This window comes from Dermacentor albipictus, unplaced genomic scaffold (genome assembly GCF_038994185.2).
Source record: "Dermacentor albipictus isolate Rhodes 1998 colony unplaced genomic scaffold, USDA_Dalb.pri_finalv2 scaffold_14, whole genome shotgun sequence".
Classification (NCBI taxonomy): domain Eukaryota; kingdom Metazoa; phylum Arthropoda; class Arachnida; order Ixodida; family Ixodidae; genus Dermacentor; species Dermacentor albipictus.
In genome coordinates this window covers 3,620,950-3,634,401 of record NW_027225568.1, presented here as the reverse complement: position 1 = coordinate 3,634,401, position 13,452 = coordinate 3,620,950, and the positions used below count along the sequence as shown (strand labels likewise).

The 13,452-nt window shown below is 45.8% G+C and overlaps 1 protein-coding gene across 1 annotated transcript; it reads left to right on the top strand.

Moving 5' to 3' along the window:
* The first annotated feature begins 175 nt into the window (after nucleotides 1-175).
* Nucleotides 176-12,891, top strand: LOC139051753 (uncharacterized). The gene is made up of 3 exons (XM_070528752.1): nucleotides 176-691; nucleotides 2,336-2,560; nucleotides 12,390-12,891. Exons 1-3 carry the CDS (start codon nucleotides 276-278, stop codon nucleotides 12,556-12,558), a joined length of 810 nt encoding a protein of 269 aa, XP_070384853.1. The 5' UTR covers nucleotides 176-275; the 3' UTR covers nucleotides 12,559-12,891.
* The last annotated feature ends 561 nt before the right edge of the window (nucleotides 12,892-13,452 follow it).

Genomic DNA, 13,452 nt, shown 5'->3' with positions numbered 1-13,452 from the left:
GTTGTTGCACACACTGTCTTCAGATAATTTCACTCCCCGCTAGGGCTCGCGAGTGGGCCAAAATAGAGCCTATTACCAAAGCGCCATAACTCACAAGGCTTAGAAATGGAAGAGAGGAAAAAGAAGAACGACACGGAGGCGAGTGCCTCGCGCGCTGGCACGCGAGACCCACGCGACAGAGGAGAACCTCTCTCGCACTTTCGAACACGCAGCTCATCGTGGCGGACGCACTTGGAACGATCGCAGAAAGGAACGGCATCGTCCTGCTACCTGTCATGGGGATGGGTGTACCTGGCGGCATCGAAATTCACCGTCTCCTCCGAGGCTGCCTTTTAACCATCTCGGAAGAGACGCCACGCCGCAAGAAGCCTTCCTCGATTGCAGTCGCTGCAATTCCTGATGGGGCCAAGGATGACGTGTCCTACGCCTTCCGTAACTCGACCATCGAGGACGCCCTCCCAGACAATTGGGACCTTGTGCTCAAGCCGTGGTCGAAGGTCGACGAACGCACTTGCGGCAGCCACACAGGACAATCCAGGAGGCTGTTCCCGAGGGCCGAGTGGTACCCGCTCGTTGACATGGGCGTCAAGGACAGCGTGGTTAAGACCACGCAACTACCGCGGACCGTGCAACGAGCCTGGCACCAGACGGTGGTAGCCTCGAGGTTCACCGTGCGCCTTCTAATATGCAGGTAACGATCAATTCGGTGTTTTCTGTATCATATGTCAGGACCACTGCGAACATCCTCAGTGGGCAGAGGAATTTTATTTCTGTAATGTTGTAAAAATCCCATCGACGGGTTGTTTTGCCTCGCAAAGAAAAGAAAGACAGCGTGTAACTTGAGTTACACGTTCGCGCCTCAAATGAACCTGTCGGCTCACTCAGTCGGTTCTATTCCGCTAAATGACGTAAATACGAAAAATTTCATCTCTTAATTTTCACGTCCCAACGCCATGCAAGGAGTCTCCATTGAGCACCTTGAATGGACTAGTGCGAATTCAGCAATGTCTCGTATCGGCACTAGTCAGGCAGAAGGAAGATAAAGCCCGCCGAAAGCGCAATTATTGCTATTCTTTGACAAAAAGTCTAGAGAAGAAGAGACGAACACGACTTGCGCCAAGGAGAACCCGTCCGAAAATTGGCAGGTTTGTATCTTCTACCCCTGAATATAGCACCTGTCATTTTTATTTATCCATTCGTTCCTTGGTAGTTTTGGTTCCCCAACTGATTTCAACTCTCCTCACAGCTAGACCACATCATTTCGTTGGATAGTATTGCTTCATGAAGGGTTACAGCCGATGATTCAGTGTTATTGTGTTGATATATCTTCGTGTGTGAGCAATGGTATAAAAATGGGCTAAGAACTTAGCATAACTGCATACGATGATGATGATGATGATGATGATAATAATAATAATAATAATAATAATAATAATAATAATAATAATTGTAACGAGAACAACAACACCATGTTTGGGTACGTGATAATGTGGCGCTCCTGAGCATATACGATGCCGCTGTCTGCTACCATACAAATTGCATAAGAATCAAATAGCAAACTAACAATCGAAAAGCGTGAATTCAGACACTTTCTTGTCCCAAAGGGCACCTTTCCGATACCACATTGTGCCACATAGACAAAAGCGGGGTATCAAGGGATGTTCAGGTTTTTGGCCCTTTATGAAGAGAATGCCAAAATTTAACACTACCAAAGTGCTTGAAATCCTGGCACGAGGAACTTACAGTAAAGCGAGTGGGGCATGAGGTAATGATCACAGTGCACCGGGGAAGTATTTTATTAGGACACCTTTTTTATTTTTTTACGTTTCTTTATTGGTTGGATTGAAGTCATGTCTGAATAAACACAATCGAAGAGAAAAATGCTAACCTAGAATACCGCTGCTATAGGTCTTTTCGCTCGCGGTTAATTTTAAAGTTTGAAATACAATGGAAAATAGCAATTGTTGGAACACACAGAATAAGTTTTTGGCAGTCTATAAGACATGTTCAGTGTGGTTAGGATGAGTTAGAATAAATTGTTATATCCTAATACATGGCAGTTGGATTTCGAGAACCAACATTACTATGTAGATTCCGCGCCAATCATCATTTCGTAGCATATATGCATGGTAAAAAGCTCAATTGAGCAGCCAGAATCTGTTTTCCCGCTTCCCGGATGGGTGATCACATCGTTATAGTGTTTCGATTCGGAAGGCGCTGCTAGAATAAAGCAGGACACGTTTCCTGAGACGAGCTGCAGCGTTGCTCGAAGGCTTGCTTGACGAATGTGCAGTTCAACGGCAGTGCTCATTGTCGCCATGCATTGTCGACGCAGAGCGCGAGATGCGACCACGCGCGGAGCGGCCGCGGCCATGACTGGCCGGTTCGTCGAGTGCGACCACGTGCCTTCTGCCGAGTGCCGCCTCGACGTCTCGGGTGGCAGGCGGCGCATCCACCCGCGTGGCACCCCGCCGATGCTGAACGCCTCCAAGGCTGAGAGCAACGGAGACGCGGACGGCGTGGCTGCACCGAGCAGCTGCCTTTGGAGGCTGCAGACGAGGTAAGCCAAACAACGGCCCAGCTAAAACACCGCAGTCAATGTGCAGCCTCGTTTATTAGTATTCCATTTACGCCATCTTATCTCGTAAGGGACACCGTGGCTGTAGGTCACATATATGCTCGCGTAAGTCAAGCTGTAGCGATCAACCTCTGCCTAGGCCTGCTTGAGGCACTCGTGTAGCCTAATCTTTCAGCGTTAAATATACGTTCAGAAAAGGGACTGTATATGGCAGTTTCGTCAAATATCGAGGTCGGTACTTGTGGAACGACATGTAGAGTGCTCACATGTACCCAGTTCTGGGCTATATGGCTTTACAGTCGAAGCTGTTATGAGATAGATAGAGTTTGTAAAAAAATACGGGCTGTGAAGAGCAAATTTTAAGTTCGCATAATCCATCTTTTCTTTCAGTCGCATATAACTTGAAATCTTAGAAAAAGAAGATACGAGGTAAAAACCTGCACCAAGTCTACAACTTTGTGGCTGAGTAATATATGAACCATATATTTCTAATATCTGCATGTGTTGAGTCATAAAGCGGACAGCACCACGGTTAACTGTTAGTGAATTCGAAGGCGAAAAGGAAAGCAAGAGCCTGCGCGCTTGTTTACTGTTTGAATTCTGTGTGCACAGCTGAACCATATACACCTACCATGGAAAAGACGCAATATCACAGGAATAATAGATGCGATAAAGTTCGTATGAAACTACGTGTTACAGATAAAAGCCTGCAGGATGAGATATAGAAGTACGACACACTCGCCGTGATTGCGTAGTCGCAGCGGTGTTAGGCTATTAAGCATGAGGTTGCGGGATCAAATCCCGGCCACGGTGGCTGCTTTCGTATTGGGCGGAATGCGAAAACACCCGTGTACTGAGATTTAGGTGCACGGTAAAGAAACCCAGGTGGTCCAAATTTCCGGAGTACTGCACTGCGGCGTCCCTCATAATGAGATCGTTGTTTTGGCAGGTAAAACCCCGTAATTTATTTTTATGTTAGATATACTATAAACATACAACTGGTATGTAAATATATAGAAAAGAAAATAAGCGCGCCAACTTAACAATGCAACGATAGAGAAAATGTGTTGCTGCGCGTTGTCGATCCGCCGTGGTTATAATACGCCGAAGCCCATGGTCGCTGTTGCCACTTTTGCCTCGTAATCTCTAGTCTTCCGTGAGACCAGTCGCTAGACCATATGGTGTTCAAGCATGGTCTTACAGAAAAGGTGTCGCCTGGTGGAAGCTACGAGTCACTGTCATTGTGTCCTCAAAGGAGCGACAGAAAGGTAATGTCGTTAGCCGCCCGACTGCACAACAAAGTCACAAAAAAAGCCATACGGGATTTCTAAGCCTAGGCGATGTGCCTTGGCTGACATCGCCTTCACGATGTCAACAGCCACATGCACAGCGTGTCCTGTGGGCGCACTGAAGACAGTATAAAGTGGAAGAAAACGCGCCACCCCGGAGAACGCGACGTATAGTTATTTGGTTCTCTTAGCAGGCATACTAAATATTCCGCAACTGATTTTCCCGTTCATTAATCTTGAGAGAGAGAGAGAGAAACAACTTCATGCAGTCGCCTGCAGAACGACACCACGACTAAATGGCGCCGTCACGTGCGCCCTGACGTCTTCTCAGTGGGTGGTCTCTACTCAACTGCAGCGCGTGTTACTCCCGCGGTCGGTCGCCCTGAGGGGCAACGTTCTGTCGGTTTCGCTCGGCCTTTGTCTTTCAAGAGCCGCCGAGACCTGCTGGGTGGCCCAGGTTTGGCTTTCGTGGTCGTAGCATTCCGCCGCGACTGGTGGCTGCGGCGGAATCGTTGTACTTGTCGAAGCTTCATCGCGGAACTTGGTGCAATCCCACAGGATGTGCGTCAGGGTGGCCCTCTCCCGCTGGCACACGCGGCACATCACCCACATATAATTTCGGGTATAGATGAGTCATTAACACTGGGGTGGGTAAAGAACCAGTTTGCAATTGTCTGAACAGCACCGCCTCCGCTCGGCTCACCCCCGGGTGCTTGAGAAAAATATAGAAACTATGCTGAGTAGCCAGTTTCTCGTGCAGATATACACATCTGGATGCCGGTGGAAAACTGAGCCCTGACTGACACTCCGTACCATCCGAAGCGTCGAGGTCACCTCGAAACTAAGGTATTCAAGACCAAATGACACTGTCATCATCATCATCATCAGCCTGGTTACGCCCACTGCAGGGCAAAGGCCTCTCCCATACTTCTCCAACTACCCCGGTCATGTACTAATTGTGGCCATGTTGGCCCTGCAAACTTCTTAATGTCATCCGCCCACCTAACTTTCAGCCTACCCCTGCTACGCTTCCCTTCCCTTAGAATCAAGTCCGTAACCCCTAATGACCATCGGTTATCTTCCCTGCTCATTACATGTCCTGCCCATGTCCATTTCTTTTTCTTGATTTCAACTGACATGTCATTAACCCGCGTTTGTTCCCTCACCCAATCTGCTCTTTTCTAATCCCCTTACGTTACACCCATCCTTCTTTCCATAGCTCGTTGCGCCGTCCTCACTTTATGCTGAACCCTTTTCGTAAGCCTCCAGGTTTCTGCCAAATACGTCAGTGCTGGTAAGACACAGCTGTTATGCACTTTCCTTTTGAGGGATAGTGGTAACCTGCTGTTCATGATTTGAGAATGCCTGCCAAACACACCCCAGCCCATTCTTATTCTTCTGATTATTTCAATCTCATGATCCAGATCTGTGGTCACTACCTGCCCTAAGTAGATGTATTCCCTTACCACTTCCAGTGCCTCGCTACCTATCGTAAACTGCTGTTCCCTTCCGAGACTGGTCAACATTACGTTAGTTTTCTGCATATTAATTTTTAGACCCACCCTTCTGCTTTGCCTCTCCAGGTCAGTGAGCATGCATTGCAATTGGTCCCCTGAGTTACTAAGCAAGGCAATATCATCAGCGAATCGCATGTTACTAAGGTATTCTCCATTAACTTTTATCCCGAATTCTTCCCACTCCAGGTCTCTGAATACCTCCTGTAAAGAAGCTGGAAATAGCATTGGAGAGATCGTATCTCCCTGTCTGACGCCTTTATTTATAGGGATTTTGTTGCTGTCTTTATGGAGGACTACGGTGGCTGTGGAGCCGCTATAGATATCTTTCAGTATTTTTACATAGGACTCGTCTACACCCTGATTCCGTAATGCCTCCATGTCTGCAGAGGTTTCGACTGAATCAAACGCTTTTTCGTAATCAATGAAAGCTATATATAAGGGCTGGTTATATTGCGCACATTTTTCTATCACCTGATTGATAGTGTGAATATGGTCTATTGCTGAGTACCCTTTCCAGAGTCCTGCCTGATCCTTTGGTTGACAGAAGTCGAAGGTGTTCCTGATTCTATTTGCAATTACCTTAGTAAATACTTTGTAGGCAACGTAAGCTGATCGGCGTATAATTTTTCAAGCCTTTGGCGTCCCCTTTCTTATGGATTAGGATTATGTTAGCGTTCTTCCAAGATTCCGGTACACTCGAGGTCATGAGGCATCTCGTATACAGGGTGGCCAGTTTTTCTAGAACAATCTGCCCACCATCCTTCAACAAATCCGCTGTTACCTGATCCTCACCAGCTGCCTTCCCCCTTTGCATAGCTCCCAAGGCGTTCTTTACTTCTTCCGGCGTTACTTGTGGGATTTCAACTTCCTCTATACTATTCTCTCTCACATTATCGTCGTGGGTGCTACTGGTACTGTATAAGTTATAACTGGTACTGGTACTGGTAATAAGGTACTGTATTATTATATAAGTATAAGCGAGCTCGGTTCAGTGATTTGAGATATGCTTCATTTCAGCGAGCCAGAGGCGTTTTTGTCGGTTTCGGTGCCGAAAACGCCTATCTTTCTAGATACAAACAGGCCTGCTTGTATTTCGTATGGAATATTTTGCACAAAAGTTCCTCTTATCAGCACCTGCACTTTTGTAAACATGGCATTTTTTTATGGTCTGAAGTTTTGATGTACTTATTTTTTTAATGAAATGGCAAACTATTAAGGCGTTAAGGTGCAATACTGTATTGCTCGTCTAGAGGCAGTGATATTTCTTATAAGCACTATTTCTTTTTACAGTTTGCTTCCCTTTGCTTCATTTGACCAAGACCTACCCAAACATCCGTGGGCGCAATAACGCAAAACTATTATAATTCTTCTATTGCATTTCGGCAATCAGTCCTCTACGATTGGTTAAAATTTTTTCGAACCCCCCACACATCGCTTGTCTGTCACGTAACGTCACAAAAACCCTTCAACTCATGTGACGTATTATGAATCATTAGACTGAACAAAAGAAAAAAAAAGAAATTTGAGATTCTCCGACTCTTTCACCAGGAGCCGTCCGCTGTTGGTCAAATGTTTTTGGGCTGTCCCCGCTTCGCCTGCCAGTCACGCGATGTAAAATAAAACTACGAAAATTCACCACTTTGAAGTGACGTAACAAAACTGAATTTTTTCGGAACTTTTGCGCGGCAGATGATGCTGTTGAGCCCTTTAGGCACTAACACCCGTGATTAAAATAATACGGAAAAGGGATTGCTGTTAAAGCTCATTTTCTCCTGTGTCTGTGAATGCAAAATGAAATTACTGGAGTCAAAACTTCGCATTGCAAGTTTTCTAGCGCTTTCGTTCGTGTCCGTTTACGCGTGTGAATTACCAAAGAATTCCGTTTTGTTGGCGAACCCATGATCCGCGTACTTTTGTTCACGGGTACGCGACGTCGCTGCACCACCTTTCTTACCCAGAGGGTTTGTTTAAGCGGCTTTTTTACCCTTCCGAAGCATGTGCCCACGTTCTTCTACCACAAAGCGAAAGCTAAGCAAAGGGAAGCGGGCCAATCGCCGTCGCCGGCTCTTCCATCCTCGTCCGGTTATATACTTTCACTGTGGTAACTCGTCCCCACTGAAACCCTATCCACTTCTACATACTCCACGCCTCTGGTCCCCCAATTGGACAAGAAAAACGTGTCATGGTAGGCAGTGCTATGCACTTCAGAAGCAAACCAAAATGACCTCCTATAGCTGCGAGAGCTTTCCATTGGCCTCCGTAAACAACACCAAGCATCACCGAACGATGCTTACGTCGACGGTTCCGTAAATATAACGTCAGGAAACTGGAATAGAAACAGATTGGAATAGCTTTATTTTATACGGCCTCATTTGCTATTTCATTTCTCTGCCGCAGTTATAGAGGCCTGTATAAGCAGCGTTCTGCTTTTTGGGTGCATTGCACGCATGAAATAGCAAAGTAGCTTTTCTTTGACTTTTCTTTGTTTCACAAAGCCGAATTTTTATTTAGCTTCCACTTCCTTTTTAAATTCTGAAAGAAATGCGAGAATTCGCGTGGATTAAGTTTTTCTCATTTATGAGCCCTCCTCCACGCATCCGTACAACTCAGTTCCCATGTCCTCAAAGCTCTACAACTCCTTTCCTCCTCCACTGCAAATGCGTTATACATATCACAGAAAGCATTAGATATAGCGTTTTATTTCACCCTTTACGGTTAGGTGAGAGAGTGCTTGAAGTAACTCGAATGCTATACGTACTCATCCATGTTCGCCTATGCTGCTGTTGTGCATTGCAAGCCCCGTCATCGTCTACAGTTCAGTTCAGTTCAGTTTTATTCCTTAAAAGCCCCCATTTCAGGTGGTGTTACATAACGGGTGGGATTACATTTGTAGTGAGGAAAACAAACAGCGATGGTGATTTAACATTGAAGGTGATCTGTTACGCGTTCCTGAAAAGCAGGTGTTGAAGCGATGGCGACGATGTCATGGGGTAGGCCGTTCCAATCCGTGGCTGCTCGAAGAAATAACGAAGCTGAAAACGTAGTAGTACGTGATAGTGGGCGGGCAACTTGAAGGGGATGAATGGTGCGGTGAGATATGCGTGATGCGGCGGCGATATACGGTGCTTGATTGAGAGGAGAATAAAAGAATTTGTGAGAAAGGGTGAGGCTAGCAATGCGACGACGAAAAGAGAGGGGTGACAGTCCGGATGTAGCTTTCAAGGATGATACACTGACGTCATATGAGTATGAGGAATGAATGAATCGGGCAGCACGATTCTGCACAGCTTCCAATGCCGTGATTAGATATGCTTGATGTGGGCTCCAGATGGGGGATGCATATTCTAAGTTGGGTCTTATAAGTGAGTTATACGCGAGCAATTTAACATGTGGTGGGGCAAGACGAAGGTGACGTTTTAGAAAACCGAGTGTTTTGTTTGATGCTGGAATGATGTTACCGACATGAAGCTGCCATGATAGTTTAGAAGAGAGGGTGACTCCTAGATATTTATATGATTGTACTTGCTCAATCTGTGTGTTAGAAATAAATAATGAAAGAGATGTGGATTGTGACGACGAGTGAAGGACATGAGTTTACATTTACTAGGATTGAGGGACATTAGCCAGTTATTACACCAATTTACTACGCTGTTAAGCTCTGTCTGAAGAGTGTATTGATCGTGACATTTAATAATGGTGCGGTAAATAACACAATCATCTGCGAAAATTCGAATACTACAGGAAACATGCAGGGACAAGTCGTTAATATATATTAAGAATAGGAGGGGACCGAGGACAGAACCTTGTGGGACGCCTGAAGTAAACGGGAGAGATGTAGACACATGGCCGTTAAGATAGACTGACTGAGAGCGGTTAGTTAGGAATTCTTCAATCCATTAGAGAATATTAGGGGGTAGGTTCAGCTTTGAGAGTTTTGGTAATAGCCGGCGGTGGGGAACCTTGTCAAAACCTTTAGTGAAATCAAGAAAGATGGTGTCGGCCTGCATATTACGTTCTAGATTAGTGTGCAAGTCGTGAAGGAAAAGCGCTAGTTGGGTTTCGCAAGAGAGGCCCTTACGAAACCCATGTTGTGAAGGGTGAAAAAAATGGTTTCGGTCCAAGAAGTTTACGATTTGTGAGTAGATGATATGTTCCATGATTTTACAAGGCACGCTAGTCAATGAAATGGGGCGGTAATTCAAGGGCGAGTCTCTGTTACCTGATTTGTAGACTGGAACGACCTTCCCCGTTTTCCAATCAAGAGGCAAAATTCCTGAGGAGAGTGACTGTGAGAAAATGAGACATAAATATGATGCACAAATTGATTCCACATTTTTCAATAGTTTTGAATTAGTCAGGTCCATACCAGCTGATGATGAAACTTTCATATTATGAATTATGGATGAAATGCCCTCTTCGACGAACGTGACTGCCGGCTTGGGGGTTTCTAAGTTAAAGGGTGGTAATTGTGAAGGTGCGTCGAGTTCGCTAGTGAACACAGATGTGAATGCATGGTTAAATATTTCTGCGCAGTCATGGTCAGTCACCGCTTCATGTGAATAATTCGTCACTTTAATATCGGGAGGATGTGTTGGGTTTAAAACTTGCCAGTATTGCTTGGGGTTTCTTATAAGTAAGTTTGGGAAGTCATTGTGATAAAATGAGTACTTGGCGTTACGAACAGAAAGTAGGTATGATTTTTCGGCCTCGAAGTATTTCCCCCATGCTGCAGGCGTGTCGTTACGTTTGGCGGTACGAAACAATCGTTTCTTTTTGTTTTCGAGTCGTTTTAAGTGCTGGGTAAACCATGGTTTATTGCGATTAGTATGAAAGGTAATCCTTGGTACGAACATATTAGTGAGATGATTTAATTTGCTCTTGAATATCAGCCAGTTTTCATGAATTGAGCGAGTGTCAGGAAAAAAGGTGTTAAGTTCTTCAGTTATTGCATTATAGTTACCCTTATCGTAGAGTTGTATCGTTTTATCGGATGTCTGTTTTTGAGTCGAGGTAAATGAGAATAAAGCATGCATAACTTTGCGATCGCTGATTTCAGGAAGGTAACTGATGGATGATACATTCTCGCGGCTGCTTGTTAGTATCAGGTCGAGCGTGTTTGCTGATTCTCGTGAGACACGGGTTGGTTGGGAAATTAATTGAGTGAGGTTAAAATTTAAACACACATCGATGAAGTTCTTCGCCTCTGCATGACACGTTATTGTGGAACTAGCTATGTTCTGCCAATCAATATCCGGGTAATTAAAATCACCAAAAAGAAGAATACGGGCATTTGGATATGTGAGAACAAGTTTATGAAGGATGTTGTTCAGATGACGTGGGAAGTCTGGATTAGTCTGTGGGGGCCTGTAGCAAACGCCAAGCAGAACTGTTACGGGGGGAGCGCGACAGATGAGCCATATGGCTTCAATGTCGGATGCGACGTCAACAACAGAGCATGATATGCCTCGATGAATGGCAACGAGAACACCGCCCCCCCGTTTGCCTTTTCGATCGTTTCGATACACTTCGAAGTTGGGTAAATCGGCCAAAATTTCCGTATGAGTTACGTCACTATTTAGCCAAGTTTCTGTTAGTATTAGTATGTTGCTCGCGGATGACGACATGATGTTTGATATGAGTTCGCGCTTTGGAAGAAGACTACGGATGTTAGTGAATATTATCGAAAACGAGAGAACATCGTGCGGTGGAGCGGGTCGACGATTTGTTAATGTTTTGTGACGGGGCGATTGCTATGCAATTTCCTTAACGGCTTGGGATGATGCGTCAAATACATAGCGTTTTGAGCCGATGTGCAGGGTTTTAAAGCGCAAGGAGTACTTGTTAGAATTGGCTTTGGGAAACACTAGTAACTGTTTACGCGCGTGTGGAACGGTGCGGGAGAAGTCCTCTCCAATACTGTAGCTTGTGTCTTTCAATTTACGGCCATTTGATAACAGTGCGTCTTTGGTTTTATGAGATAGGAATTTCACGATTACGGGACGAATTCGGTCGGCTGAAGCGAGGCGATGCGCTCTTTCAATGTCGTTAGGTTCCAATGTTATATCAAGATTTTTGCGGCAAACATCAATGACTAGTTTTTCTGACTCAGTCCACGTTTCAGCGCTAGCAGGGTCAGGGATGCCATAGAAAATAAGGTTATTCCGACGTGATTGGTTTTCCGCGTCATCCAGGCGTGTTTCTAGTTCTTTAATCTTTTTAGCTTGGTCGATTGTGGTTGACTGCATTATTTCAATATCGTTTCTGAGGTGAAGAAGTGTTTGGTAATGCGTTTCGAGATCGGCCATTCGTTTGTCTAGGCTTGCTATGGTTTGGTCTGTCGTGTTCAGCTGTGTTTTGAGGCCCTGTATTTCCGTAATCAACAGGGTCTGTCCCGCGTTTAGCTTCTGTAGTTCAGCGAGTACAGCAGCGTTGCCCTCAGGGCCAGGGTTAGTCTACACGTCACCTGATAGCATGAGCAAGGAATGAATTACGTGAGCACACTCAACGGCAATGGCGACACAGCAGTGCGGGCTCGGAAACTGCACCAAAATATAATTACTGGATTTTTTAGCGAAGAGGGCATACGATGTACTGACCTGCATCGCAAAGGTAAGCGGATTAGGTGGCTGCGCTGTGGTGCAGTCACCTCAGCCCACCTCGGTGACTCTATATAGCTTCTTCAGCTCATAAGTATTCCTTTGGGATAGCTCCGTCATATAGGCAAACCTTCTTTCCTAGACGTGTAAAAGATTAATATGTCCTTTACTCGTTATGAACACATTGAAAAGATGATAGTAGCTACTTTGAGGTATATTCGATTAATTACGCAGAACACATCATTAGCAGCTTCACACAAGCTCAAAGCATCAAAATGTTGTTTACCTCGATAGAGTATTCGTTCACCTGCTGTAACAATTCTTTATATTTTCCGTTTGGGAAAGAGGACATTGGCTCTCCTCGTGGCAGAGTCACAAACAATTCGCATCTTTTCCCTTCTTCCATCAGGTTCGCCCCGAACAGCGTAGACGGCAGTACGGCAGCCCCGACAGGAGTCGCCCGTCGTCTGCCGTCTGCCCGGCTGCACCTCGTCGCAGCTGCAGCGGCACAAGAGCCCCAACCTCTGCAGGCGGCCTTACCGTCACCTAAGCTGCGCTTATCCAAGCTGAGTCGCTGACCGTGCGTTCCCTCCTGACCACGTGACCGGCGACTTCAAAGTGCACTCAGTTCGCTGGCACGATGGCCACGGTAGACGCATGGGGGCGCACTGGCGGCTCCACCACCTGCACGGCATGCCCACCTTGCGCAAGGCGTGGCGACGACGTCCCTGGCAACCGCTGCGAGCTAGTCGCCGTGTCGCTGTCCCGCGACCATAGTGCAACGAAACTGGGGCGCCGCTTGCCGGGAGTGGGTGCACATTTCTTTCGTAACGTTTTATATTGTTTTCAGTGTATTTATGTGAAAGTTGTATTGTTATACTTGTTTAGAATACAGTATTTTGCGATCGAAATATTTTGTTGTGTTGATTCCTTGAGCATGGTACATGTGGGCGATGGTAATGCACATTAAGAAAAAAAAGAGTACCTCTTACTCTTTTTGGAGAGTCTGGACTCGCCACGTATACGACACACTTTGTGGGAGACACTCGAACTCTCTTTCGGCAGAGAGTCCTGAGACTATCTGTGCTCAATACAAGGTGTTTGCGTGACTCCGCACACAATAGTCATGCACACTCTGTTGTAATAGTTGCCTATACCCTCTCAAAAGGGTTACAAGACTAGTGCTGAGGGAGTCCGTTAACAATTCTAAATGAGTCGAACGACTCAAGATAAAGGGTGACATGACCACTACTGAAGGATTCGGGTAACTATTCTTGATGAGTCTGATGACTCCAGCAGTGTGTCAAGTTACCCTTTGTGCATGGTGCAGGACTCTTGTAAATGGAGTAAAATAACTAATCCATGTAAGTCGTTTGACTCTCGGATGGCAGTGTCGAGCCGCTTTTCAAAATGTGTCACCAACTTTTGCTGTAAGTACACACGACTACGGCTAGCTCTCAAGATGGCTACTG

Coding starts and splice junctions, on each gene's coding strand:
- LOC139051753 (XM_070528752.1), top strand. CDS start 276: ATGGGGATGGGTGTACCTGGCGGCATCGAAATTCACCGTCTCCTCCGA. Junction 692..2,335: donor GTGCGCCTTCTAATATGCAG/GTAACGATCAAT, acceptor TTGTCGACGCAG/AGCGCGAGATGCGACCACGC. Junction 2,561..12,389: donor CTTTGGAGGCTGCAGACGAG/GTAAGCCAAACA, acceptor TTCTTCCATCAG/GTTCGCCCCGAACAGCGTAG.